Consider the following 26736-nt stretch of genomic DNA (forward strand, 5'->3'; position numbering starts at 1 on the left):
GCCCTCAGTACAGACATGAATGCTACACTAGGAGAGTTCGGTGCCAGTGGCAGCAGAATGGGCAGTTGCGTCGTGTGCTGACAGGTTTCTGATTGAAGTGTCACGCATGTAAACCTAATGTCCAGACTGCTGACCCTGCGGAGTTCCCCCGAGTTGCAGAAGTGCTCATGTGCTTCTATAGAGGCCTCGCAGGGGTGCAAATGCAGCAATATTGTCTCAATACAGTATAATAAACTGACCTCACAACTGCGCATGGGTTAATATTTTATTTATTTTGAGAAGCTGGAGAAGTGTGTAACTTACTAGGTATGCTACAATAGCATAAAAGGGGAATAAATCCCTGTTCAGATCTCAGCAGACAAATCATACGATCACTCGAATGCATTTTGTGTCCAAATAAATCCGAATATCAATTGAGCTGCACAAGCAACTTTCAAGAATTTATAGGATTATCGTCCAGTTTGAAAAGATGTTCACAAATTATCTTGTTTCTGGAAGGCTAAAAAGAAGTGTGTAATGCCTGGAATTCCAGTTAGAAACACTGAAAAAGAGAATTTTTTGCCCCCGCTCAGGATATGCAGGAACATTGCTTGTGCCAATAGATTAAAGCAGGACCCAGGTTAATTATTCCGTGGGACCCAATTATTTAGAATCCAGCCGGCAACTGAAACTCCAAGTTTACCTAAAAGCTTTGAGATGATTCTCCCACTTGTACTTTTCTATCACATCATTAGACACTACTGTTCGGGACCTGTTATCCAGAAGGCTTGGGACCCGTTATCTAGAAGGCTCGGGACCTGTGGTTATCCAGATAACTGATCTTTCCATAACTTGGATCATCATACCTTAAGGGCAGAAACACACACTCCGATTCGGGGATATAAGTATCCCGGTGACAAATCGTCTCTTCTTCGGGGCGACTAATCTCCCCGAACTCGGATCGCTAGTTTTCCGAAGTCGCCTGAAGTTTCCTCTAAGTGCTCCAAGTGCCATCCCGCCGGCGATTTTCATTCTAGCCGGCAGGAAGGCAGTTTGGGGAGATTAGTCGCCCGAAAAAGAGACAATTTGTCACAGAGAGACTAAGCTCACCGAATCTGAGCGTGTGTCTCTGCCCTTAGTTTTACTAGAAAATCACGTAAACATTAAATAAACCCAATAGGCTGGTTTTGCCTCCAATAAGGATTAATTATATCTTAGTTGGGATCAAGTACAAGCTACGGTTTGATTATGACTGAGAAAAAGGAAATCATTTTTATAAAATTAGATTTAGATCAAATGGAGTCTATAGGAGACATCCTTTCTATAATTCGTTTCCGGATAAAAGATCCAATACTTGTACTGTTAAAATCTAATTTTAGTTCGACAGATCCTTTTTAGCACATGTTCTAGGATATGTTCTAGCCCTTCCTAATAAAGGGACAGCAGCCGGATGTGGATATAACTTGTAGGATTATGTTGATAATACAGTCCATGTGGGATTCCCTACAGCCCTGAGGATATCAGCCCAGTGTAACCACCCAGCCCCCTGTACTTAATGCACAAGGTTGTCCCTAGACATGCGGTTATTCGGGATATAAATAGAATGTTTCCAAACACACATTTACTTTTCAGAACAGATGACAGTTGATGTTATTACAAGGGCACATTCCTATGGTAAGAAGCAAGCCAAACACATTTGTTTTTTAAGGGTCAGGACACACAGTCAGATTCGGGGAGATTAGTTGCCTGGCGACAAATCTCTTCGGGGGAACTAATCTCCCTGAACTGCCTCCCCGTTGGCTAAAATCTAAATCACCGGAGGGATGGCACTCCGGGCGACTTCAGAAAACGAATCGCTCAAAGTTTCCTTGTGAGGCAAAACAAATTGCTCCAAGTTTTATCCCGCCAGCGATTTACATTTTAGCCAACGGGGAGATTAGTCGCACTGAAGAAGAGATTTGTTGCCAGGCGACTAATTTCCCCAAATCTGCCTGTGTTTCCCCATGACCCTTAAATCTTGAAGGAGAAAATTAGATTCCTTTTTTTGGTTTTTATAAAGAACTCTAGGTTTCTTTCCATGAAAGAGGCCAGTCCCTTATCTTGCATTAGTATATAGCGGTTACTGTTAAAAGGTAGGTTCACCTTTAAGTATGTAGAATATAGAATGGCCAACTCTAAGAAACTTTTCAATTGGCCTTCATTATTTAAAGTCTTTGAAATATCTGCCTTCTTCTTCTGATTCTTTGCAGCTTCCAAATGACCCCATCTTAACAATAAACGCTCTGTGAGGCTATAAATGTATTGTTTCTATTCAGGCCTCGTCTATTCATATTCCAGTCTCTTATTCAAATCAATGCATGGTTGCTAGGATAATTTGGACCCTATTAAAAAGACTGCTAATACTGCAAATTGGAGAGCTGCTGACTAAAAAGAGAAATAACAAAAAACCACAAATAATAAAAAATGAAAACCAACTGCAAATTGTCTCAGAATATCACTCTCGACATCATATAAAGTTAATTTAAAGGTGAACTGCCCCTTTAATACACGTGATTCCTTTACTATCAGTATTATATTAAAGTACAACTGAAACCACCAGTTGGGATCATCAGGTAGCATTTTTCCGCCATACTTTTCCTTAAAGCTACAGCCCAATGAACTTCTTAGGCTACTGACACGTGGAGAGATTTGGTGCCCGCATTTAAAACTATTACCGCAGGCAACAAATGTCCCCAAAATGCTTTCCCACCGATAGCAATTGTAAGTTAATCATGCCAGGCACTTTGTTTTCTCAAGACATCCAAAGTTTCCTCACTAGTAGATTCTACACCTCTGGGTAATGGATTATCCTACAAGGCACGGCCAGGACTGCAGTAAACCCCACAGCATGCAAAGGCTGCAAATAAATTCAGCACTGTGAAAAAAACATTTCACTTAACGTAAACAAATTTAGCAGTTTTAGATGCAAAGTCTAATAAAGCTCCCCATAGACGCGACGATTCTTCTTGCCGAACGACCGATTTCAGTGAAGCCAATCCTTCGAAATTATCGTGCGGTTAGTGGGATTCGAACGATCGTACATCTTACGATTTTTCGGCCGTCATCTGTCAGGAAATTGATCGGCCAGGTTAAAAAATCTGTCGGTCCCAGTGCAATCTATCTATGTTTGCAGGGCCAAGCAGGCAGCTCCCCTTTGTTTTCCTGGCAAATTGGTCTTTTTAGTTGATGGTCAATTCGTACGATCGTTCTGAGATAATCGTGGTCTCACGATGAGGATCTGATCTTTTAAAAATCTCAACATCTATGGCCAGCTTAACTTTAGAGAGGGAAACAGACAAGACATTCAAAGCAGTGTATGCTGCAGTGTATAAAAAGACTTACCAAAGCAAAGCTGTAAGGTCTGCAGCTGTTTTATTTACAAGTTTACATTGAACAACGAAAGAAACACCGACATTCAAGCCTGGTTAAGTAAGAGTGATGTAACAATATGCATCGTCTGTATGATAACAATATTATAAACAAACTACAATGAAAAATTAATGCCAGTATAAAGTCTAGGCCTTAATATTAAGAAATAGGATATACAAATCGAAGATGTTTGCGATCGAGACATTTTGAAGGTGGCAGTGAAATCATCTGCGCAAAGCCAGATTATGACGTAATCTGAAGAAAAACCATTAAAAAAAAAAAAAAAAAATGACCATCCAAACTTTACCATTGTTAAACGTTTGCTTGTCAGAGGAGGAAAGTACAGGTACTGGCTCCTCTGGCATGGAAATAGTTAACAGAAAAGCATAGTTTTGAAGTAGAACAGGCAGTTTGCTTATTCAAGTAGAATAAATTCCCAGTGTCCGCGTCTTGTGTAGTGGAATTACATTACAGAACATGACGACTTCCCTTGTGAAGACCCGCCATCAATTTTTTCTGCCTCCAAAATTATCCTTTTAAAAACATCAACTGTGGTCTGTATGAAAGTGCAGAACAAATTTGTATTAGTGCAAACAAAAACCCAAATAATATTACGTCTATTTTTGGTATGTTTTTTTAAAAAACGAAACTTGCAGAGCGACTTGGAAAACATAAGACCGTACTATGGAGCCTGTGGATTTTGCAGTGTAATCTTTTGTCAGTCTGCTATACTGTGTTTTTAACGGTTACCCCCAAACCCAAGAGTTAGCTTTTTTGCCTAGTGCCGTCAGCTAGTAAAACTAGGGCCAAACATCTGCGGATCTCAGCAGGCCAAGAATCTGCTGCTCCGCTCTTACTCTGCCTGCAGCCGGAAGCACTGTCTCTGATCGAGTGCAGGCAGATGTGGCGGATTTCGGCAGAGAAACAAGACATTTTGCATTTCCTGCCGATATCCACCTGCACTTCATAAAACAGGGAGCAGCAGGGCAGCGTATTGTCCACCTGTGGTTAATCTACAATCGTATGCATCATCTGGCCCTAGCCTAAACGTTTCCCTGCTCCATGAAAGACAACTAGGGGGTTAGGGTTGGAGAAGCAGAAACACCCAAAATCTAGATGTTGTCTTGCCCTGGTGATTGATAGGACTTTAAAGGAATTGTTCAGTATAAAAACTAGGTAAATAGGCCGTGCATAATAAAAATATCTTTCTAATATAGTTAGTTAGCCAAAAATGTAATGTATAAAGGCTGGAGTGACTGGATGTCTAACATAATATCCAGAACACTACTTCCTGCTTTTCAGCTCTCTTGCTTTCCACTGATTGGATACCAGGCAGTAACTGAATGCTGAGGATCAATTACAAACTCACTGAACAGTTATGTCACATGTGGCCCCCCTTATAGTCAGTGACTATAAGGTGATTCGGTTACCCCTAATCACTCCTGTGGTTTTCTAGTAGGGATGCACCGAATCCAGGATTCGGTTTGGGATTCGGCTAGAATTCGGGATAATCCTTCTGCCTGGCTGAACCCAAATTTGCATTTGCAAATTATTGGCGGGGTGGGAAATCTCGTGACTTTTTGCTGCAAAACAAGTAAAAAATGTTTTCCCCTTCCCATTCCTAATTTGCATATGCACATTAGGATTCGGTTCTCGCCCAAATCTTTCGCAAAGGATCCAGGGGTTCAGCCGAATCCAAAATAGTGGTTTCGGTGCATCCCTAGTTTCTAGGTCACAAGGATATTGGACAAATACCAAAAGGGTACCCCCATTTTAAGGTTGTAGTCAAGTCACCCAACTTGTTAAGCTTACCTGATTTTCTTTAGCAGTGGATTCCAAAAAAGCAGCATTCCACGACTCAGCCAATGATTTTCCTTCTTCATAGCTTATCACCCTACATTAAATATAAAAAATAATAGATATATCAGGTATATAAATATCACAAAACAACCTTGAATCAACCAAGCACACACATCTATGTTTCTAAATATCTTTCAAATTAATGACATTGGCATCAAACAATCTAGCAGAAAGGATGACTGCCAGGATTTCTACAACATGAAAAAGTGTTGAGCCAATTTTAAAGGTTACAGACATGCTTCATATCTGATCAGAACTACAATGGTAAAACTATTTTATATTTTGTGGGCAAAAATTAGTACCAAGTATTGATTCAATTTTTTTTTTAAATGAAACTAAACTAAGGTTGCATTTCCTTTTTTAAGTAAAGGATGCATTTCAGGGACGCTTTGTTGAAAAGTGATTGCATGTTTGAGGAAGAACTAATTTAACCTTAATTAGTGTTGCAGTTCTTCATGCATAGCTGTGATTTGCCCTATTTACTAAAATCATACCAAACATTGTATTCAACAAAATATTAGGGATGCACCGAATCCACTATTTTGGATTCGGCGGAACTCCCAAATCCTTTGCAAAAAAGATTCGGCCGAATACTGAACCCGAATTTGCATATACAAATTAGGGATGGGAAAACATTTTATACTTACTTGTTTTGTGACAAAAAGTCACACGTTTTCCCTACCGCCCCTAATTTGCATATGCAAATTAGGATTCTAATTCGGTTCAGTCGAGCAAAAGGATTCGGCCGAATCCTGTTGAAAAAGGCTGAATCCTGACCCGACCCGGATTCGGTGCATCCCTACAAAATATGTAAATGTTAAAATCACAACATACCTTTCCATATGCAAGTCTTTTTTGTTTCCAACCAACATAATGGGTACTCTAAAATATAAAACAAAAGACAGAAATTAGCGATATAAACCTACAAAAAAAAAAAGAAGGGATTATGCAACTAAAATTAAGGGAAAAAAAAAGAAAAAAAAAAAAAAAAGAAAAAAACTTACTGAACTTTTCCCACCATATCCAACAACTTCTCATGGATAACTTTAATCACTTCAAAACTGCAAAGGAAGGACATGAATAATCATGAAATCACAAATGACGTGAATAATGTGGACACACCCAAAAAAAGCAACGAAATGGTTTTCAGACTTCGGTTCAATTCTCCCCTTTGAACGCATTAAAAGATCACAGACATGAAAAAAGACGCACTGCTCTATCAGTAATTCCTAATAGTTAGAAGAGCAAATAACTGCTCAACCTGAATCTTAACCTAACTGACCCTCAGACTAGACTTCCAATCATATCTAGGAAGCAAACAGACATTCTCCACTGTTTTGCCTGTAATTGGCCTTTAGGCTACTCTGAGAAGGAGTTTACAGCTTTATTAACTGGAAAGTATTGTTCTTTAGGCAACAACATATGAAGGCAGAGGTTATGCTTGAACTGAGACCATGCCTGGTTGTAGTATTAAGGACATCTTTTACAGCACAGTGACATTTACTTGTCCAACGGTTGCAATGACAGCTGCGTTAGTACTACAATGTTGAATTGTTATTTTAGTGGACAACAGTAAATAACCCAAATAGGATCTGTGCTTCTGCCAGCACTGGGCCATTCCAACAAAAACCGTGTTGTGCCAAGTCACCCTGAAAGCAGAAGTAGTGGTTTTGTATTTGAGTGACATGTCTTGGGGTTGTATGTACAGCTGCTGTCATTTAAAAAAACAAAACACTTTCGAGTTTCAAGCCCAACCACCAGTCTGTGTATCTGCACTCAGGCGGACACTGCCCGTTAGTTCAGCTTAACACAGAAGCATTTTGGAGTACAAGCTTCACTCCACCTGCCTCCAAAATGCTGGTGGAAAGATTAGGGCAGAGACACACGCTCAGATTCGGGGAGATTCAGTTGCTCGGCAATAAATCTCCTCTTCTTCAGGGCGACTAATCTCCCCGAACTGCCTCCCGCTGGCTACAATGTAAAGCTCAGGCGGGATGGCACTCTGAGCACTTTGTTTTCCAAAGTCGTCCGAAGTTTTCTCATGAGGTGACTTCGGAAAACAAAGCGCACCATTTGCCATCCCGCTGGCGATTAGATTCTAGCCGACGGGAGGCAGTTCGGGGAGATTAGTTGCCCAGAAGAAGAGGAGATTTGTCACTGGGCGACTAATCTCCCCGAATCTGAGCATGTGTCTCTGCCCTTAAAGTACCCCTGCTGTAAGGCTGATGGCACAAGGAAGGTCATCTCTGACTGCTTGTCAACAAACTAAGATTTTGACACCACCACCACACAACCTCCCATTTACGTCAATGGAGATAAACTAATAACATCAGTGCATGCACTTGTAAGCACAAAGACCCACACAGCTACAAAATAGTGATAATTGGCTTTGCTATGTATGGTTTAGCAATAGCAACTCTCTGCATTGTCTATGGCGTTTTGTAGCAATGACAAGTAGCTTCTACTAGTAGCGGTTTACGTCTTTACCCTTACAGACAGCATCTTTGGGATGAAAAGCAACATCATGTGCATTTTTCAAGTTAAAGGGGTTGTTCACCTTTAAACTAACTTTTAGTATGATGTAGAGAGTGATATTTTGAGACAATTGGCTTTCGATTTTTATTATGTTTGGCTTTCTGAGTTATTTAGCTTTTTATTCAGCAGCTCTCTATTTTGCAATTTTAGTCATCTGCTTGCTAGGGTTCCTAGCAACCATGCACTGATTTGAATAAGAGACTGGAATGTGAATAGGAGAGGGACAAGTAATAAAATGTACTAATAATATTTTTCATAATTGCCAGTGTAAATATAAAGCATAATGAGTTTTGAGTTTACATGTTAATATTGTTGTCAGACTTTTAAATAAAACAGTTTATATCCCATCGTTTAAGACCTTCAGCGACCACCCTGCAATGGAGCAACCACAGGTCCAGGAGTAAAACGTTTGCTGGCCATTACTTATCAGACTTCCCTGAAGCCCCCAGATAACTGCAGTGACACCCCCTGCTACCCCATTAATAACATCACTCTTTATAAGTGTGTATTTCTAAGTGCTCCCAGAAGTTTAGAGCAATAGTTCAACCAGATGATTTCAATGGCAGTCTTACCTTTTAATTGATGTGACTGAATACACAAGAATATATCCATTGATATCTATGGAGTACGTTTGAGGAATTATGGAAAACTCATCCTGAAAGGAGGCAAATGGAATTAGATTAATATGAAGAATTAAGGAACAAACAAGACAATCCAAAAAACAAGATGACTGAAATTTGTGAATGCACAAATATGGGATTTCAGTTACCATACAATCTATTTTCTAGAAAAGTTGTTGTGTTACATGGTCCAACGTAGCATTAAAATAAAATATGAAACAGATACCAGTTAATGAAAGCACTTTTCAGCACATACATTGGTATAAAATGGGCTACAACTAAATGCAAAGTATATTTTAGCACTGGCATTCCTTTCAGCACAACATGATTAAATCAAGAAGCACTTACCTGTCCAGCAGTATCTACTAACTGAAGCTGATATTCTTGTCCATTCACAGAAATTTGTTTGGTGAATGCTTAAAAAACCAAAACAAAGCACAGTCGGCATTAGTAATTTAACACATTATGTAGTTAAAACAAAAACCCCAATTCAATTCACATTATCTAACTCAAAACAAGGCAAAATGTGGTTGCAAATCATTTTGTCAAGTTTGTTATCAGTAGTATCTAGTAGCATAGAATCTATAGTATGAAGCCATTACTAACTCAGCTTGCATTGTGTACAGTAATAGGTGAATGTCTTGCCTGTGAATGAATCTTTAAAGGACAACTAAAGCCTAACTAAAGTAGCAGCTAGAAATGTTGTACTTTGTTTTGTGCTTCTGTACCAGCCCAAGGCAACCACAGTCCTTTAGCAGTAAAGATCTGTGTCTCCAAAGATGCCCCAGTAGCTCCCCATCTTCTTTTCTGCTGATTCACTGCACATGCTCTGTGCTGCTGTCACTTACTGAGCTTAGGGACCCACTCACAATATACAGTACACATAGAATAGAAATGTCACAATATAAGGCTGATTAGTAATTAATACAGATAATTACTACATGGCAGCACAGAAACCAGTGCAATTAGCATCAGAATTTAATAATCAGCAAACCTGTAGCATCAGCTTATATTACAGGGGAAGCTCATTTTCTGCTGGATAATTAGTGACGAGCCCTAAGCTTAGCTTCTCAACAGCCAATCAGAGCCCACTGAGCATGTGAGTGTCACAGACACTTTCCAAGTTGGTGACCCCCTGTGACAAGTTTGAAGTCCTGGATCATTGCTGCTATTGACAAGCTCAAACTTTAGGCCGGTGCAATTAATTCAGTATATAAAATATGGTATTTTTAGTCATATGCATTTTTTAGGGTTTATTTCTCCTTTAAGCAAACATTTAGCAGTTAGAGGGCACTGCTCATCAGGGGCTGAGGTAACTTTAGAGCAGATATGGCTGCTCCCACCAATATTAATATAATCATACAAAAACAAAAAAAAAAAACACATTTAAACATGATTAAAATATACAACAAACATGTGAAAAGCATTGTAAACCATTAAGCTAATGAATGGGAGGAGACAGAGGTGTTTTCAAGTAGGAAGTGCCTTTATCTATTTTTTGCTAAATATTTAACATGGCAACACTGCCACGAATAAGCAAATGTATTATTTTACTATTTACTTTGGCACCATTAAAAAGAAAATATCTGATTTATAAGCATTGTTCACAGGCACTTTATGTTCTTATGTCAGTAAAACAAACATGCAGATAAAAAATGTCCTGTGCAGAGTATGTGTATACCGTACTACAGGCTGTAATGGCTGTTGGTGAATGGGAGAAGCAGCCTCCACTGTATGTATGTGTGTGTGTGTGTGTGTATATATGTGTGTGTGTGTGTGTATATATGTGTGTGTGTATGTGTATATATGTGTGTGTGTATATATATGTATGTGTGTATATATGTGTGTGTGTATATATATGTATGTGTGTGTATGTGTATATATGTATGTGTGTGTATGTGTATATATGTATGTGTGTGTGTATGTGTGTGTGTGTATGTATGTGTATATATGTATGTGTGTGTAGGTGTATATATGTATGTGTGTGTAGGTGTATATATGTATGTGTGTGTAGGTGTATATATGTATGTGTGTGTATATATGTATGTGTGTGTATATATGTATGTGTGTGTATATATGTATGTGTGTGTGTGTGTATGTGTATATTGTTAACACGGGGAGGGCATCCCGCAAGGGTATCTGGCTGCCAGTTAATGCATGACAGTAGCATCCAAATCCCTTTTACAATATACTAGGATTGTACACATCACATTATATTGAAAGTACTTACTATTTTCTATAGTTGGGTCATACGAGTCAACAAATTGGCCTTCAACAAACTGAATGGTCAATGAAGATTTTCCTAAAAGAGAACAGATGTGTGTTTTGCAGTGTTCATTAACTGATGGTATAACTAAACTGTGTACAAGAATAAAATCCTATATACTGAACAAAACGGCTGAAGGTCTTTCTAATTACGGTTATGCACAGAACCTAAACTTAATTACAAAGAAGCTAAAGCTGGCCATAGATGTTGAGATTTTTAAAAGATCCGATCAACTAAAAAGACCAATTTGGCAGGAAAACAAAGGGGAGCTGCCTGCTTGTCCCTGCAAACATAGATACATTGCACTGGGACTGACAGATTTTTTTTTTTTAACCTGGCCAATCAATTTCCAGACAGATGTCGGCCGAAAAATCGTAAGATGTAAGATCGTTCGAATCCCACTAACCGCACGATCATTTAGAAGGACTGGACGGACTTTTCTAAAATCGGTCGTTCGGCAAGAGAAATCGTTCGTCTATGGGGAACTTAAAGCATTTATTATATTTTTGTGATTTGCAGACAGTCGTTTCCCTAATAATAACCCCTGAATCAGTGGTACAGGCTGATACATTAGAGCTTAAGGGTCAGCCCACACAAGGAGATTCGTCGCCCCAGCTACAAATCGCCTCTTGTTCGGGGCGACAATCTCCCCGAACTGCCTTCCCCTGCCCTTCACTGGCTAAAATGAAAATCACCTGCGGCAAAGCACACACGGCCCTTCTTTTTCCGAAGTTACCTCACAAGGAAAGTTCGGGCAACTTTAGAAAACGAAGCGCCGCATATGCATTGCCGCAGGCGATTTTCATTTTAGCCTGAGGAGGGCAGGCAGTTCGGGAAGATTGTCGCCCCGAAGAGGAGGCAACGTGTTGCTGGGGCGTCTAATCTCCCTGAATCTGCTTTTTGGAGTCAGGAAGGAATTTTTCCCTCTGAGGCAAATTGGAGAGGCTTCCGATGGGTTTTTTTTGCCTTCCTCTGGATCAACTGGCAGTTAGGCAGAATAAAATAGAATTAAAAAGTAGAGCTTGATGGACGGGTGTCTTTTTTTACAACCTAACTTACTATGTAACCTCGATTTCATTGTGTAGCCCTTATAATAAAGCATCGACAGAGGCCTGAGTTGCAGCTACCATGATGACAGGTGATTCCCCACTGGTGTGTCATGGGCCTAACAGATTTTGGAGGAAAGTTTATCTGAAACCTTAGGAACTGTTAAAGGACCAGTAACAGCAAAAAAAATTTTTTAAAATAAATTTGTTGGTATGCTACGAAAAAGACACCAACACATATTCAACTTTAAAGTCGCTAAGTCTTTCTTAAGAAATAACTTTGCGAAACTCCTTTTCAGAAAAGGCGATCCATCATGCGGTGCTCCATTTCTAGTCCCTGCCTTCCTTATAGGAGATAGCCAGGGAGGAGAAATCGAGACGGATCGTCGATCGCCTTTTCTGAAGAGGAGCGCAAGCAAAGTTTTGCCAAGTTATTTCTTAATAAAGACGTGGCGACTTTAAAATTGAATATGTCTTTTTTTCGTAGCATTCTAACGAATATATACACACATATATATATATATATATATGGTAAATTCTGCCCTTACAGTATAAACTTACCATATGTAGTAGCTAGAAAAGTGGTCTTAGAGAGAATATAAAGGACAAGGAAAGGCTAATATGTTCTGGGGGGGGTCAAAACGTTAGGCACCTCCAAGCGAAAGCCATTTTTATTTTTCCCTCAGGACTTGATCCCAACTAAAATATAATTAATCCTTATTGGAAGCAAAACCAGCCTATTGGGTTTATTTAATGTTTACAAGATTTTCTAGTAGAGTTAAGGTATGAAGATCCAAATTATGGAAAGATCTGTTATCCGCAAAACTCCAGGTTCCGAGCATTCTGGATGATAGATCCAATACCTGTACGGAGCTGACCTGTCTCTTTCAGCCATTCTTCTCTAACAAGTACCTGTAACAATACATACTAGCACATGCCCAAGCCTAATTTCTTCTTGTCCGGGAGAGAGTTAAGTTGATGGAACGATGACACTTTAGAAGAAACACCACTGCCACAACGTAACTCAATAAAGACCATACATTTTAAAACCTGCTATTAAAAGAAAGCCATTTCCACCTTTCCCCTGCTCTCTACAAAGATATTCCTCCAAAGCTGGTGTCCTCAGACTAAAAAAAAAAATGCGATGAAGTAGGAATTTGCTTACATAAATTCTTACAGGTTTAATTTTAGGGGGCAGATTTATTAAGGGTCGAATAGAAAATTCTAATTCGTTTTATGGTAAAAACTGTCAAATTCGACTTGGGAATTATTCATATTTGATTTGAGTTTTTAAAAACATGTGAATTTGATTTTCAAGATTTATCATACTCTGGCCCTTTAAGAATTCGACTTTGAGTATTCGCCACCTAAAACCTGCCAATTTGCTGTTTAAGTCAATGGGAGACGTGCAGGGATCAATTTGGAGCTGTTTGCAGTCTTCCTGACATTCAAGGCTTTTTTTTTTTGGAAAAAAACCCTCAAATCGAGTTTGATCGAATTTGATTTGAATTTTCAGTTTGTTTCATTTACAGTGCTACGCAATATGTTGGCGCTATAGAAATACATGTTAATAATAAAATAATTAATCTGAGTTTTAAAAATTCAATTTTAATAATAAATTTTGAATTTAGGGGAGTTTTTAAAAACTCACATGAAATTCGACCTTTGATAAATGTGCCTCCAGTGGTTAGCACTTTAATCCACACTCACTAAAATGAAGCCAAAGCTAATGCATTCAGAGCTGGCCACACCTATAACAGCATAATTATATATCTAGTAGGGCTAAGCCAGTTTAAGTAGTCTAAAAAGCTGCTTTTTAAATACCAGTGCCAGAAGAAATGTAAAAATTGCAGTTCAACACCAATCAGAGATTGTGTCAAGGAAAACAAGCTTTTTTGTTTCAAAACACATGAGTTTATAGTGTTGCTTCAGCAGAATTTTGCACTGAAATCTGTTTTTTAATTGAACAGATTCTATAATACTTTATTTTGAAATCTGACATAGGGATAGACATATTGTCAGTTTCCCAGGTCCCCCAGTCAAGTGACTTGTGCTCTAAAACTTCAATCACTTGTTACTGCTGCACTGCAATTTGGAGTGATATCACCCCCTTCTCTTTGACCCAAAGTCACCCATCAACAGTACAAAGGAAGATAACCAGATAACAGCTCCCTAACACAATGGGCAGTAACGTAACTAGAGGGGGGCAGGCCATGGTGTGAAAGTGCAGCCGGGCCCCTGTCCCCCTCCGTACACAATTATCTTCCCGGAAATCGGTGGGGCGCGAGCTGCCGGGGGGCCCTGAGGGGGTGCGGGCCCTGGTCCAATTGCACCCACTGCTCCCCCGGTAGTTCCGCCACTGACAATGGGAAGGTAACCAGATAGCAGTTCCCTAACACAAGATAACAGCTGCCTGGTAGATCTAAGAACAGCACTCAATAGTAAAATCCAGGTCCCACGGAGACACATTCAGTTACATTGATTAAGAGAAACAACAGCCTGCCAGAAAGCAGTTCCTTCCTAAAATGCTGGCTTTCTGAAAGCACATGACCAGGCAAAATGACCGGAGATGCACATACACACCAATATAATAACTAAAAAAAATATACTTGTGGGTTCAGGAATAACATTTTAGATGGTAGAATGAATTATTTGCAGTGTAAACAGTGTAATTTAGAAATAAAAATGACACCATTAAAATAATGACAGAATCCAATCAGTCCATTCCACTGCATGGTAGTTGGATAAATAGTTATATGGCTTTCTAGGTCTTAAATAGCATATACTGTGTAATAATACAGTGTGTCATTGTGTTATAGTCCTATAACATAAAGCAGCACACCACTAAACTTTTCTAGGGCCATTCCTTTTATCAAAAAAATTCACAAAAATGCTACTAGTCCTGCCCAACTGTCCGTCTTCATGTTGGCCACTTCCCCAGGCTGTGCAGAGGAGCCAGTACCTCACAGGACTTTGCACTGTTGGATGCCAACCAATCAGTTACTAGGCACACCTGCCAGGGAACTACAATCTAGATCAGCTTGTGGAAATGCAGGGCTGTGATAGGCTACCCACCTCCTATTGTACTTCTGGAAAGGCTGATGGAACATGTCCAGCATATATTGACTAGATCAGTGATCCCCAACCAGTGGCAACATGTTGCTCCCAACCCCTTGGATGTTGCTCCCAATGGCCTCAAAGCAGGTGTTTATTTTTGAATTCCAGACTTGGAGGCAAGTTTTGGTTGTATAAAAAGCCACTGTACTGCCAAACAGTCTCCTGTAGTCTGTTAGGCCACATAGGGGCAACCAAATAGCCAATCACAGCCCTTATTTAGCACCCAAAGAACATTTTTGAAGCTTGTGTTGCTCCTCAACTCTTTTCACATTTGAAGGTGGCTCACAAATAAAAAAAGCTTGGGGATCCCCACTCAGAGAATCTAAGGGAAGCTCCAATAAAGGAAAATTTTTACTAGACGTTTTTCTTTTTTAGCCCAGATTTACATCACCGCCATCTAGAACTCAGTATTGCCTAAGAGATTAGGGGGTTGAGTTATTCTAAATGTCCCCTATACATTTTTAACTAAGAAGAAAAAAAATCACAAGCAATTCATGACCAACCCAACTTTCACCAAGGAAATACACAGGGGACCTGATTCAGGAGACTGGAGTCATCATACTCAGCAGTTGGAAACTTTAGCAACCAGCTCCAGATCAGTCAATGATGATCAAGCAAAGTCGCCTTGGTATAACAATATACAATATAAATGGCACTAAATAAGCAGGGCATTTAACAGGACATCCTTGAAGCTATACCACATCCTTGTAGCAACGTTGGAACTAAACCAAGCGCTCGTACACACCCAACACAGAGAACACAGCCCGTAAACTCCACTGGGACAGGGAATGATGTATAATGTCTGTAAAGTGCTGTAGAATGTATTGGCACTATACAATTAATATTTAGAGGAAACATTGCTAACAGGGCTATAATAATACAGAAATTAGGTACGCACTACAGAGCATGTTCAGTTACCTTAAAGGAGAAGGAAAGGTTAAAACTAAGTAAGCCTTATCAGAAAGGTCCACCCAAATAATAAAGCCTCAAATTAATGTCCAAAAGTAACAAAAAAGCAACAGCACATTTCTTTCCTTCTATTGTGTACTCATGGGCTTCTGTATCAGACTTCCTGTTTTCAGCTTAAACCTCCAGGGCTTGGGCTTGAGCATGCTCAGTTTGCTCCTACCCCCCTCCCTGCTGTAATCTGAGCCCAGAATTATGAGTGAGCAGGGAGAGACTCAGCCAGGAAGTGATGTCACAAGCCAATATGGCAGCTGATATCCTAAATCCTAAAGTATTTCTAGAGGTTTACTCCGGTATGGTAGAGCATTCTACATAATAAATATAGCATTCTAGCTTGCACTACTGTGGCTAATCTATTGGCAATAAAATGCCTCTGTAGCTTTCCTTCTCCTTTAGGGCAGACACACGCTCAGATTCAAGATGATTAGTCGCCCAGTAACAAATCTCTTCTTTGGGGCGACTGATCTCCCTGAACTGCCTCCCGCCGACTAGAATGTAAATTGCGGTGGGATGGCGCCTCATGAGAAAACTTCGGAAAACGAGTGCCATCCCACTGTCGATTTCCATTTTAGCCTGTGGGAGGCAGTTTGGGGAGACTAGTTGCCACAAAGAATGCGACGGCCGACTAAATCTCCCCTAATCTGAGCGTGTGTCTCTGCCCTTAAGGGCCAAAACATGTGGTGATTTGGCGCTAGGACTTTAGAAACAAGTCGCTGAAATTTATCGTCATACTGCAAACGACCCGCGATTTATCCTTTAAGCAGGTGGCGACCTGTACACTTGCATAAGCCCACTAAAATTAATAAAAGTAATCCATTATGAAGCCCGAGTGTCCCAAGTAGCCTCTTTTGAGTGCTAGAAACGGGTGCCTGGCAGTTCAGTGGTAAAATCTGCAGTTGGGGGAATCACTTGGGGAAAAAAATAAAATACCACCATAAAACATGCCAATATGTTCTGTAACCCAAGCACATGTCATAAGGCTGTGGAACAAATAAACAGAAGCAGCACAACTGTGAAATTATAGATAAAGATCTCCTATATTAGATGCTGACCTTTACATGTCACGCACAATCTATGAGTAGGTCATCAAGAACAACCCCAGAAAAACTAATGGTGTGTGTATGTGTGTATTGTACCAATTTGTTAGGCACCCCTGCCCCACATAGAGACCCCAGGCTGGTGCTCTTCATTCCACAGAATACGCAGGAGCCATTTTTACCTGTTCTTCCTAATGCTCGTGTGTGCAATACAAAATGGCATCCACATGATTTTAACTTACATTTACCTTTAAAATGCATTTTAGGAACACTAACCACACCACAGACGAGCCCTAGGAAAACATAGATGGAAAATGGTTTAAATAAAAAAATCTCTATACAGGTATGGGACCCGTTATTTGGAAACCTATTATCCAGAAATCTCTGAATTAAGGAAAAGCGGTCTGCCATAGACTCCGTTTTATCCAAATAGTCCAGATTTTTAAAAATGTATTTCCTTTTTCTCTGTAATAATAAAACAGTAGCTTGTACTTGATCCCAACTAAGATATAATGTAACCTTATTGGAAGCAAAACCAGCCCATTGGGTTTATATAATGTTTACATGATTTTCTAGTAGACTTAAGGTATGAAGATCCAAAATACGGAAAGATCAGTTATCCGGAAAACCCCAGGTCCCGACCATTCTGGATAACTGGTATGGGACCTGTTATCCAGAATGCTCGGGACCTGGAGTTACTACTTTAGGGTAATGGCACACGCTAAGATTTGGGGAGATTAAAGGTAAGGGCACATGATAAAATTTGGGGAGATTAAGGGTAAGGGCACATGATAAAATTTGGGGAGATTAAGGGTAAGGGCACACGCTAAAATTTGGGGAGATTAAGGGCACACGCTAAAATTTGGGGAGATTAAGGGTAAGGGCACAAGCTAAAATTTGGGGAGATTAAGGGCATATGCAAAAATTTGGGGATATTAAGGGTAAGGGCACACGCTGATTAGGGGGGAGATTAAGGGTAAGGGCACACGCTGATTAGGGGGGGAGATTAAGGGTAAGGGCACACGCTGATTAGGGGGAGATTAAGGGTAAGGGCACACGCTAAGATTCGGGGAGATTTAGTCGCCCTGCAACAAAGTGGTTTGCAAGGAAAACGAAAAGATCAGAGTGCCATCCCGCCGGCGGGAAGGCTTTTCGGGGAGATTTGTCGTCTGAAGATGAGGCGCTTTGTCGCCAGGCGACTAAATCTCCACTAATCTTAGCGTGTGCCCTTACCCTTATACTGCAGTGCATGTCAAACTGAAAAAGAGATAAAGGAAAATGTCTATCAGTCGCAGATAGTCAGTTTCAAGAAAATCTAGGACTGCAAATATATGGAAATCCCAAATCTCGCCCAGGTGTATCTATAACAGGAGTGCCCATACTTTACCAATGACAGGTCTACTGTTAGTGATGTTGTCCCATTATGATCTACATCCATAAAATATAGTTAGCATTCTATTCCACTGGAAAAATATTACTTAAATATGATATTGATTTATGAGAGAAACTTATATTGCTATATTAAACAAACCTATATTTCGTATGTGACCTTTACATAAATATCTGAATGAAAAGAACGAGACAGGAGGGTGATATAGACGAGTTGTTTGTGGACAGTGTCTGGAGATCTACTGGTCCTGATCTAGAACTACATTCTGCCCAATTCTCATCACCGATTCAGTTTTGAGCCCCAAGTTCCCCAGCGTGGGAACGAGTGCAATACAGGGCGTATCATTTAAACAATATTATCCATTGTTTGTCCGCGGCTGCAGGACTTGCAGTTTCACCCAGTCTAATGGCTGCCCTGGGGCGGAGGAAGAGTGAGCAGAGGAGCCTTGCGTGTTGCACTTTCCATGATGGCGGAAAAAACGCATCCTTATTACTGCAGGATCTGCGAGATTGGATCCATGATAGATCCCTGTGCTGTGTAGTATGAGCCTCCTTATTACAGAGCTAGAGTTTCCTACAATAATCATTAGGGATTCAACGAATCCAGGATTCGGCCTTTTTCATCCTTCTGGCCGACCGAATCCGAATCTAATTTGCATATGCAAATTAGGGGGGTGAGTTTAATTGTGTGACTGTCAAAAAAACAAGGAAGTAAAAAATGCTTTCCACTTCCCACTCCTAATTTGCATATGCAAATTAAGGTTCGGATTCTGTATGGTATTCGGCCGAATCTTTCACGAAGGAGTCGGGGGTTGGGCCGAATCCAAAATAGTGGATTCGGTGCATCTCTAATAATCATATGAGCTGATATCATAACAAGACAATTAGTGGCTCACAAAGCAGGTGGCGGTTTCTCTAGGAAAATCACTGATCTTGCCTGAGGCAACTACAACTCCCAGAAGCCTGTGTAAGGAGGTGGAGAACAGGGTGAGAAGGCAGCACCATGTGTCCATGTTATGATGAGCCTGAACTCTACATGCCCTGCTGAATTAGCATGGGGGATGCTGGGAAATGTAGTTCAACGTGGAACATCCCTACACGGGCGGCATTTTGAAAGGAAGGAACACAGGGAGCCGGCCTTGAATGAAAGCGAACACTGGCTGAGAGGTGCAGTTTAACAACAGAGGGAGGGCCGCATCCCGGTCATGATTAGTTACAGCAGAATGTCCCTCCATGTTCAGGGACAGATACAACACAGGAATTTCACACAGAGAACACCCAGGACAGGCTGTGGGTGAAAACTCGAGGGACACGTCCGTGGCAAAGATCATGTGACGCCTCAATGTTTCGGTCCCGGGGCACGTGTCCAGTTTCCTGCCCTAAATCTGGTACCAGCCCAAGCCCCTCCCCCACACACTCACCGTCCCACTCACTCACCCACGGAGCGATAGCCGAGGATGGCGATTTTACGCGACTTGGGTTGCGGCATCTTTGCTGCCTCCACCGTTTCTTCCTTTCAGGAACAAGAGAGCCGCATCCACCGACGGGGCCGAGCACGTAACGACGACGCACAGATTCTCTCCAAGTCCAGTCGAGAGAGAGAAGCGTGGCCCGTGCTATTGCGTCTGCTCCTGCCTCTCTTCTCTCGCCCCGCCTTGGCTTCAGTTCTGTGACACGGATGTCCGCTCGCCACGCCTCGGTACAACAATTCTCTGCTAAACCCAACCTTCCGCTCCGCTCACTCCTCCCTCTCTCTCTATTCTCTCTGTGTCATTCCCCGCCTCCCGCCACTTGGGGTGGGACTACGTGTCTTACACAAGCGCTGTGATTGGACAGCGCGCACCGTGACGATGCGTAGCGTTCGTTTTTGTCTAATGAAAAGGCCGGATACATCTGCGTGTCATAGATGAGTTGTACACCTTATTCTATTGGATAGAGCAGCTGTCTCTCTGACAGTTAAGGGCGGGAAAATGAGAATATGTGGGGATTGTTTTATGGAGGCTGTGTAGGTGTGGGACTGTGGCTCAGGTTGAAGGTTTTCCAGCCAAATTGGGCTACTAATTTAAAGCCCAGGGTGGGATTTGAAAGTATAAACTATCCAATGAACAGATTTGGGCCTTTGTCTGCTATGTTCATTGGAAACCAGCCAAAGTTTTTCTTGCCCCAATGTGCCAAACCTGTGTCTCCCAGTGCATGTTGGGTAATGATGTTTTTGTTTAAAAGTTTGACCACTGCCAAGTTTAATGTAAGACTACAATACCCAGTATGCAATGGGCCTGACTTGTGTAGAAGTTGACAGATTTTGGGCTCTGTACCCCAGTCTCCCTTCTCTCTTGAGCATTCTCGTATTTTCTGGTGACTTTCCTCAATTTCAGACAATTTTGGGACAAAAATCTGCTGGCCACCAAAATATCTAGAGGTTGAGCTGTTTTACCGATGTCTATGTAAATTGTATATGTATTAGAGACTCATGGGGCCCCTATACCTCCTGGGCCCTCCTCTATAGTTACACCCCTGGTGACGGACAAATCTGTCACATTTTATTAAATAGAATAATTTGTGAAACATGAAAATTTTAAAGGCTTATTTTCACATATATTCATTTATTTATTAGACTTTTTCACCGCACATATTGGGCTATTTTTGGAAAGCCTCTTGGCTAGTTTGGGCTGGTTTTGAAGTCTCTGGGAAGGGAGTGTGACTGTGGGATAGCAGGTATAGTAGGGAGAGATGGTGTCTATAGTAACAGTGGATAATAGTCTCTGGGAAGGGAGTGTGACTGTGGGATAGCAGGTATAGTAGGGAGAGATGGTGCCTATAGTAACAGTGGATAATAGTCTCTGGGAAGGGAGTGTGACTGTGGGGTAGCAGGTATAGTAGGGAGAGATGGTGCCTATAGTAACAGTGGATAATAGTCTCTGGGAAGGGAATGTGACTGTGGGATAGCAGGTATAGTAGGGAGAGATGGTGTCTATAGTAACAGTGGATAATAGTCTCTGGGAAGGGTGTGTGACTGTGGGATAGCAGGTATAGTAGGGAGAGATGGTGTCTATAGTAACAGTGGATAATAGTCTCTGGGAAGGGAGTGTGACTGTGGGATAGCAGGTATAGTAGGGAGAGATGGTGCCTATAGTAACAGTGGATAATAGTCTCTGGGAAGGGAGTGTGACTGTGGGGTAGCAGGTATAGTAGGGAGAGATGGTGCCTATAGTAACAGTGGATAATAGTCTCTGGGAAGGGAATGTGACTGTGGGATAGCAGGTATAGTAGGGAGAGATGGTGTCTATAGTAACAGTGGATAATAGTCTCTGGGAAGGGAGTGTGACTGTGGGATAGCAGGTATAGTAGGGAGAGATGGTGTCTATAGTAACAGTGGGATAATAGTCTCTGGGAAGGGAGTGTGACTGTGGGATAGCAGGTATAGTAGGGAGAGATGGTGCCTATAGTAACAGTGGGATAATAGTCTCTGGGAAGGGAGTGTGACTGTGGGATAGCAGGTATAGTAGGGAGAGATGGTGTCTATAGTAACAGTGGATAATAGTCTCTGGGAAGGGAGTGTGACTGTGGGATAGCAGGTATAGTAGGGAGAGATGGTGTCTATAGTAACAGTGGATAATAGTCTCTGGGAAGGGAGTGTGACTGTGGGATAGCAGGTATAGTAGGGAGAGATGGTGGAGTTATTTTACATTAATATGTTTGGAGAGTTTACACTTTCTTTAACCAGGAAGTACTAGCAGAATCACGAAGGTTGGAACAAAATATATAGGCATAGCTGCTACTGTGGGTACACCTTGAATTTAACTGTAAGAATTTTAAGAAAATAACATGGAGAACATTTTTATTTCTTTGTGACTTTTGATTGATATCACTTTATTTGCCATTCAGTTCTCCAGTGTGTGAATTCAAGTGAAGGGTCTGCAGGGAAAGATGAGCTATAAGCAAAATCTTTGCCTCTCAGTCTGTATCCCGGTTGCTGGAGTTATAGATTCTAGAAACCAGACAGTATAGATTCATTTTTTTCTGTAACATACCGAATCCTTTTTTTAACATTATCAATTTTCAGACAAAAGATAAAGCCATAACCGCACGCAGGTACAGTGTTTGTCTGTCAACTTTCAAACGTAGTCAAGTATGTAAACTTAGTATAAAGGGAAAATATGTGTATCACTGTTTTTATTTCCTCTGAACAATCAGTCAACTGTCCTGGGTCAGTCATTTACGGATTCTTAAAGGAGAAGGAAACCCAGTCGGTGCAAAAACCCTCCCCCCTCCCATGTGTTGCCCACCCTCCCTCCTCCCCCCTGGCCTACCCGTCCCGCTGAGCAAATGCCCCTAACTTGTTACTTACCCTTCTGCGCAGGTCCAGTCCACGGAGTTCATCGACGCCATCTTCTTCCACGCGATCTTCTTCCTGCTTTGACCGGCGTTTTGGCGCATGCGCAGTAGGAGCATTTCACCGGTACGGATCTACTGCGCATGCGCCAAAAGTCACAAAGTTTTCCGACTTCACTTCGTGACTTTTGGCGCATGCGCAGTAGATCGTACCGGCGAAATGCTCCTACTGCGCATGCCGGTCAAAGCAGGAAGAAGATCGCTTGGAAGAAGATGGCAACTGTGAACTCCGTAGACTGGACTGCGCAGAAGGGTAAGTAACAAGTAGGGGGATTTGCCCAGCGGGACAGGTAGGCCAGGGGGGAGGAGGGAGGGTGGGCAACACACGTGAGGGGGAGAGGGTTTTTGCGCCGACTAGGTTTCCTTCTCCTTTAACCTTTCAAATGCCGTAGATCGTAGAATCTGCGTTCTGTGGAAAAGTCTCTTAAAATGTCACAGAACGTAGATACACTCACACACATTCACAGCACTCTCACACGCTTGCACACAACACGCAATTTGCCAATTGTACACACACACACTATTTTCTTTTTTATCGCATTGTCTTTTTTTGCCTGAAAAAACAAGTTTTATTGCCATTGCGGATAGCGTATCCGCTAATTGCACCGCGCAATACCTTTTGTGTGTTATTTCGGCGATTATACTGCAATTTTGGTGATTTTGGTGCATTTTTACCCATTTTGTTAAATGTTTAGCTATTTTATTACATTTTCAGCTTTGCGTAGGTGTTGTTCGCTTATTTCTGTCCGTAAAACCTATTTGCCCATGCTAAAATATTCAAACTTTGATTCTGACTGCTGATTACACTAGGCGAGAAAAAAAAAAAGCATTGATATTTGTGGTTTTGTTCGATTTGAGTGATTTTATTGTATTTCGCTCTGTTCTTTGTTACTTCATTTTGCCCATGGAAATGTTGTCTGCTATATATCCATTTGGGGGTCTCTGTGCGCGACATAGTTTAGTTTATCTATGCATATTGGGCATCAACCTGTTTAGTAGACCCCTGGCGTTTATATTTAGGATGCATTTTGCTGGTACGTTAAGAAATGTGGGGTATATAATGGGGTAAAATTCAACCTTTGTGACTATTTTCAGAATTTTTTAAAAAAACTGTTGTGTTTAGCATAGCTTTGTGGTTTGGTAGTTTGCATTAGAAAGATGCAATTACCTGCTTTAGATTTGTCGAATGTGTACTTTTGGAAAATATATGGTTTTCTAGGGTCTCCATACTGTTAGGGGGTCTCATGGCACATAATACACATACCGGGTGCTTATATTGTAGTAGCCAGAGTGTTATACGTGAACATTTATTGCACTATTTGGATTTGAGGGTCTCTGTATGCCACATAGTTTAGTTTATCTATGCATATTGGGCATCAAACTGTTCAGCAGACTCCTGGCGTTCATATTTAGGATGACTTTTGCTGGTACGTTACCAAACATGTGGTATATAATGGGGTAAAATGCAAGCTTTGTGACTATTTTCAGAATTTTCAAAAAAGCATTATGTTTAGCATAGCTTTGCAGTTTGGTAGTTTGCAGTAGAACAATGTAATTACATGCCTAAGAATTGTCAGAATGTGTACTTTCGGAACATATATGGTTTTCTAGGGTCTCCATACTAGGGTCTCCATTTCTAGGGTCTCATGGCACATAATACACATACCGGGTGCTTCTATTGTAACAGTCAGAGTTTCATACGTGAGAATTCATATGTACTATAGGGATTTGGGGGTCTCCGTATGCCACCTAGTTTGGTAAACTATGCATATTGGGCTTCAAACTGTTTAGTAGACCCCCGGCATTCATGTTTAGGATGCTTTATGCTGGTAATGATACATGGACGATACGATGCTGGAAAGTTGAAGCTTTGAGGCAATTTTCAGGTATTTCACCAAAACGGCCATTTTTGCGAAAGCCTTGCGACTCAGTAGTTTGGAGCAGAAAGGCATGGGTACCCATTTTAGATTCGGTAGAATGCGCACTTTCCAAAAATGTATGGTTTTGGGGGGTAAACCTATATTTTTGTGTTTTTACCCCACAAAAAATGCACTCAATGTGTTTATTTTTCATTAGCTGAAGTTACTTACAGTGACTATTTGTATGCGCTAACTTCCTTTTGGGGCCCTAAATGCCAGATACTTTGGTAAACGTATGCACAATGGACACCAAACTGTTTGGAGAACCCCTGGAAATCATATTTAGGGTGCTTTTTCTTGGTACGTTATGATACAAGGGCGATATGATGCTGGGAAGTTGCAGCTTTGAGGCAATTTTCAGATATTTCACCACAAACCGACAATTTTGGGAAAGCCTTGTGACTCAGTAGTTTGGAGCAGAAAGGCATGGGTACCCATTTTAGATTCAGTAGAATGTGTACAAAAATATATGGTTTTGGGGGTAAACCTATTTTTTTGTGTTTTTACCCCACAAAAAATGCAGTCAATGTGTTAATTTTTCAGTAGCTGAAGTAAAAGTCCTGGACAATTTGGATGCGCTAACTTATTACTGGTAATAATAAAACAGTAGTTTGATCCCAACTAAGATATAATTAATCCTTATTGGAGGCAAAACCAGCCTATTGGGTTTATTTAATGTTTACATGATTTTCTAGTAGACTTAAGATATGAAAATCCAAATTACGGGAAGATCCATTACCCGGAAACCCCAGGTCCTGATAACTGGTCCCATAACTGTATTATTAAAGCAATAAAGTGTTGCCAGAATGAAAAATAAATGAAAGTTCTATTGGTAAATTCAGCTCTAATCATTTCCTTCTTGAGAGAATAGAAACATTCTACCCTGTTCCAAAGGCAACGGGAGCGTTCAGATCCCCGTGTGTAAAATCATTGGCTACATTGAATTTCTGATCAACTTCTTCTCCTGTCACACATAGAACTTTGCCCCTATTGCACAAAGACCAAAAGGCACCGTTTGTTTTTATAACAATCAGCAGTTTATTAATGATATGGCAAAAAAGCTTTTACCGGAACTGTGTAAAAAAAAAAAAAAAGTATTGGGTTTTTTGTATTTTTTTTTAAAATTTAAAGTAAAAATAAATAACGGTTATTATTGTTCAGTGTCTCGTATATCTGGCCTCTAAATTGAACAATGAACCTGTCGTGTATATGTATTTATGCCTGATGAGTAAGCGGCAGCAGAGAGAGAGGTGCAACGGCTCCCCCTGGCTGTGAAACAGAGATGTGCAATTCTCAGCTCAGCAGCAACACAGGGGGTTTTCCAGGTAACTGGCAACTGCAGGATACACTAAACAAGAGGCCAGGTTTAACATTAAAGGAACAGTTCAGTGTAAAAATAAAAACTGGGTAAATAGATAGGCTGTGCAAAATAAAAAAAAATTCTAATATAGTTAGCCAAAAATGATAATAAAATTAGCCAAAAATGTAATGTATAAAGGCTGGAGTGACTGGATGTGTAACAGAACAGAACACTTCTTCCTGCTTTGCAGCTCTCTAACTCTGAGTTAGTCAGTGACTATAAAGGAGCCCACATGGGACATAACTGTTCACTGAGTTTGCAATTGATCCTCAGCATTCAGCTCAGATTCAAAAGCAACAGTTATCACCCATGTGCCCCCCCTCAAGTCAGTGATTGGTTACTGACTGGTAACCAATCAGTGGAAAGCAAGAGAGCTGAAAAGCAGGAAGTAGTGTTCTGGCTATTATGTTAAACATCCAGTCACTCCAGCCTTTATACATTACATTTTTGGCTAACTAAATATATTAGATAATTATATTTTTATTTTGCACAGCCTATTTATTTACTCAGTTTATATTTTGACACTGAACTGTTCCTTTAACTGAAACCTTAATGTAGCTTTAGTTAACAGTCCTTTCACATTCAGTACACAGTTGGGGCTCATTTATAAACACTGAGCAAATTTGCACCTGGGCAGTTACCCATGGCAACCAATCAGCAGTTTGCTTTCATTGCTCAACCTGCAGATGGCTGGAAAAAGCTACTCACTCATTGGTTGCTATGGGTTACTGCCCAGGTGCAAATTTATAAATGAGCCTCACTTTCTTGCCCACCCGTTTCCCTAACCCACGACCATTGCCGGGTATTGTATCCTATAATGCAAAGTTCTTTTGGACCGACAC

The 26736-nt window shown here is 40.8% G+C and overlaps 1 protein-coding gene across 1 annotated transcript; it reads right to left on the reverse strand.

The window, feature by feature from the left end:
• Window positions 1–3373: 3373 nt before the first annotated feature.
• On the reverse strand, window positions 3374–19883 carry rheb.L (Ras homolog, mTORC1 binding L homeolog; the record flags this gene model as incomplete). Its single annotated transcript, NM_001087025.1, is given in 8 exon segments — window positions 3374–3943; window positions 5200–5281; window positions 6082–6129; window positions 6252–6308; window positions 8355–8437; window positions 8751–8818; window positions 10633–10704; window positions 19661–19883. Coding segments are annotated over 8 exon segments (555 nt in total). The 3' UTR covers window positions 3374–3850.
• Window positions 19884–26736: the final 6853 nt, after the last annotated feature.

This window comes from Xenopus laevis, chromosome 6L (genome assembly GCF_017654675.1).
Source record: "Xenopus laevis strain J_2021 chromosome 6L, Xenopus_laevis_v10.1, whole genome shotgun sequence".
In the NCBI taxonomy this organism is placed as follows: domain Eukaryota; kingdom Metazoa; phylum Chordata; class Amphibia; order Anura; family Pipidae; genus Xenopus; species Xenopus laevis.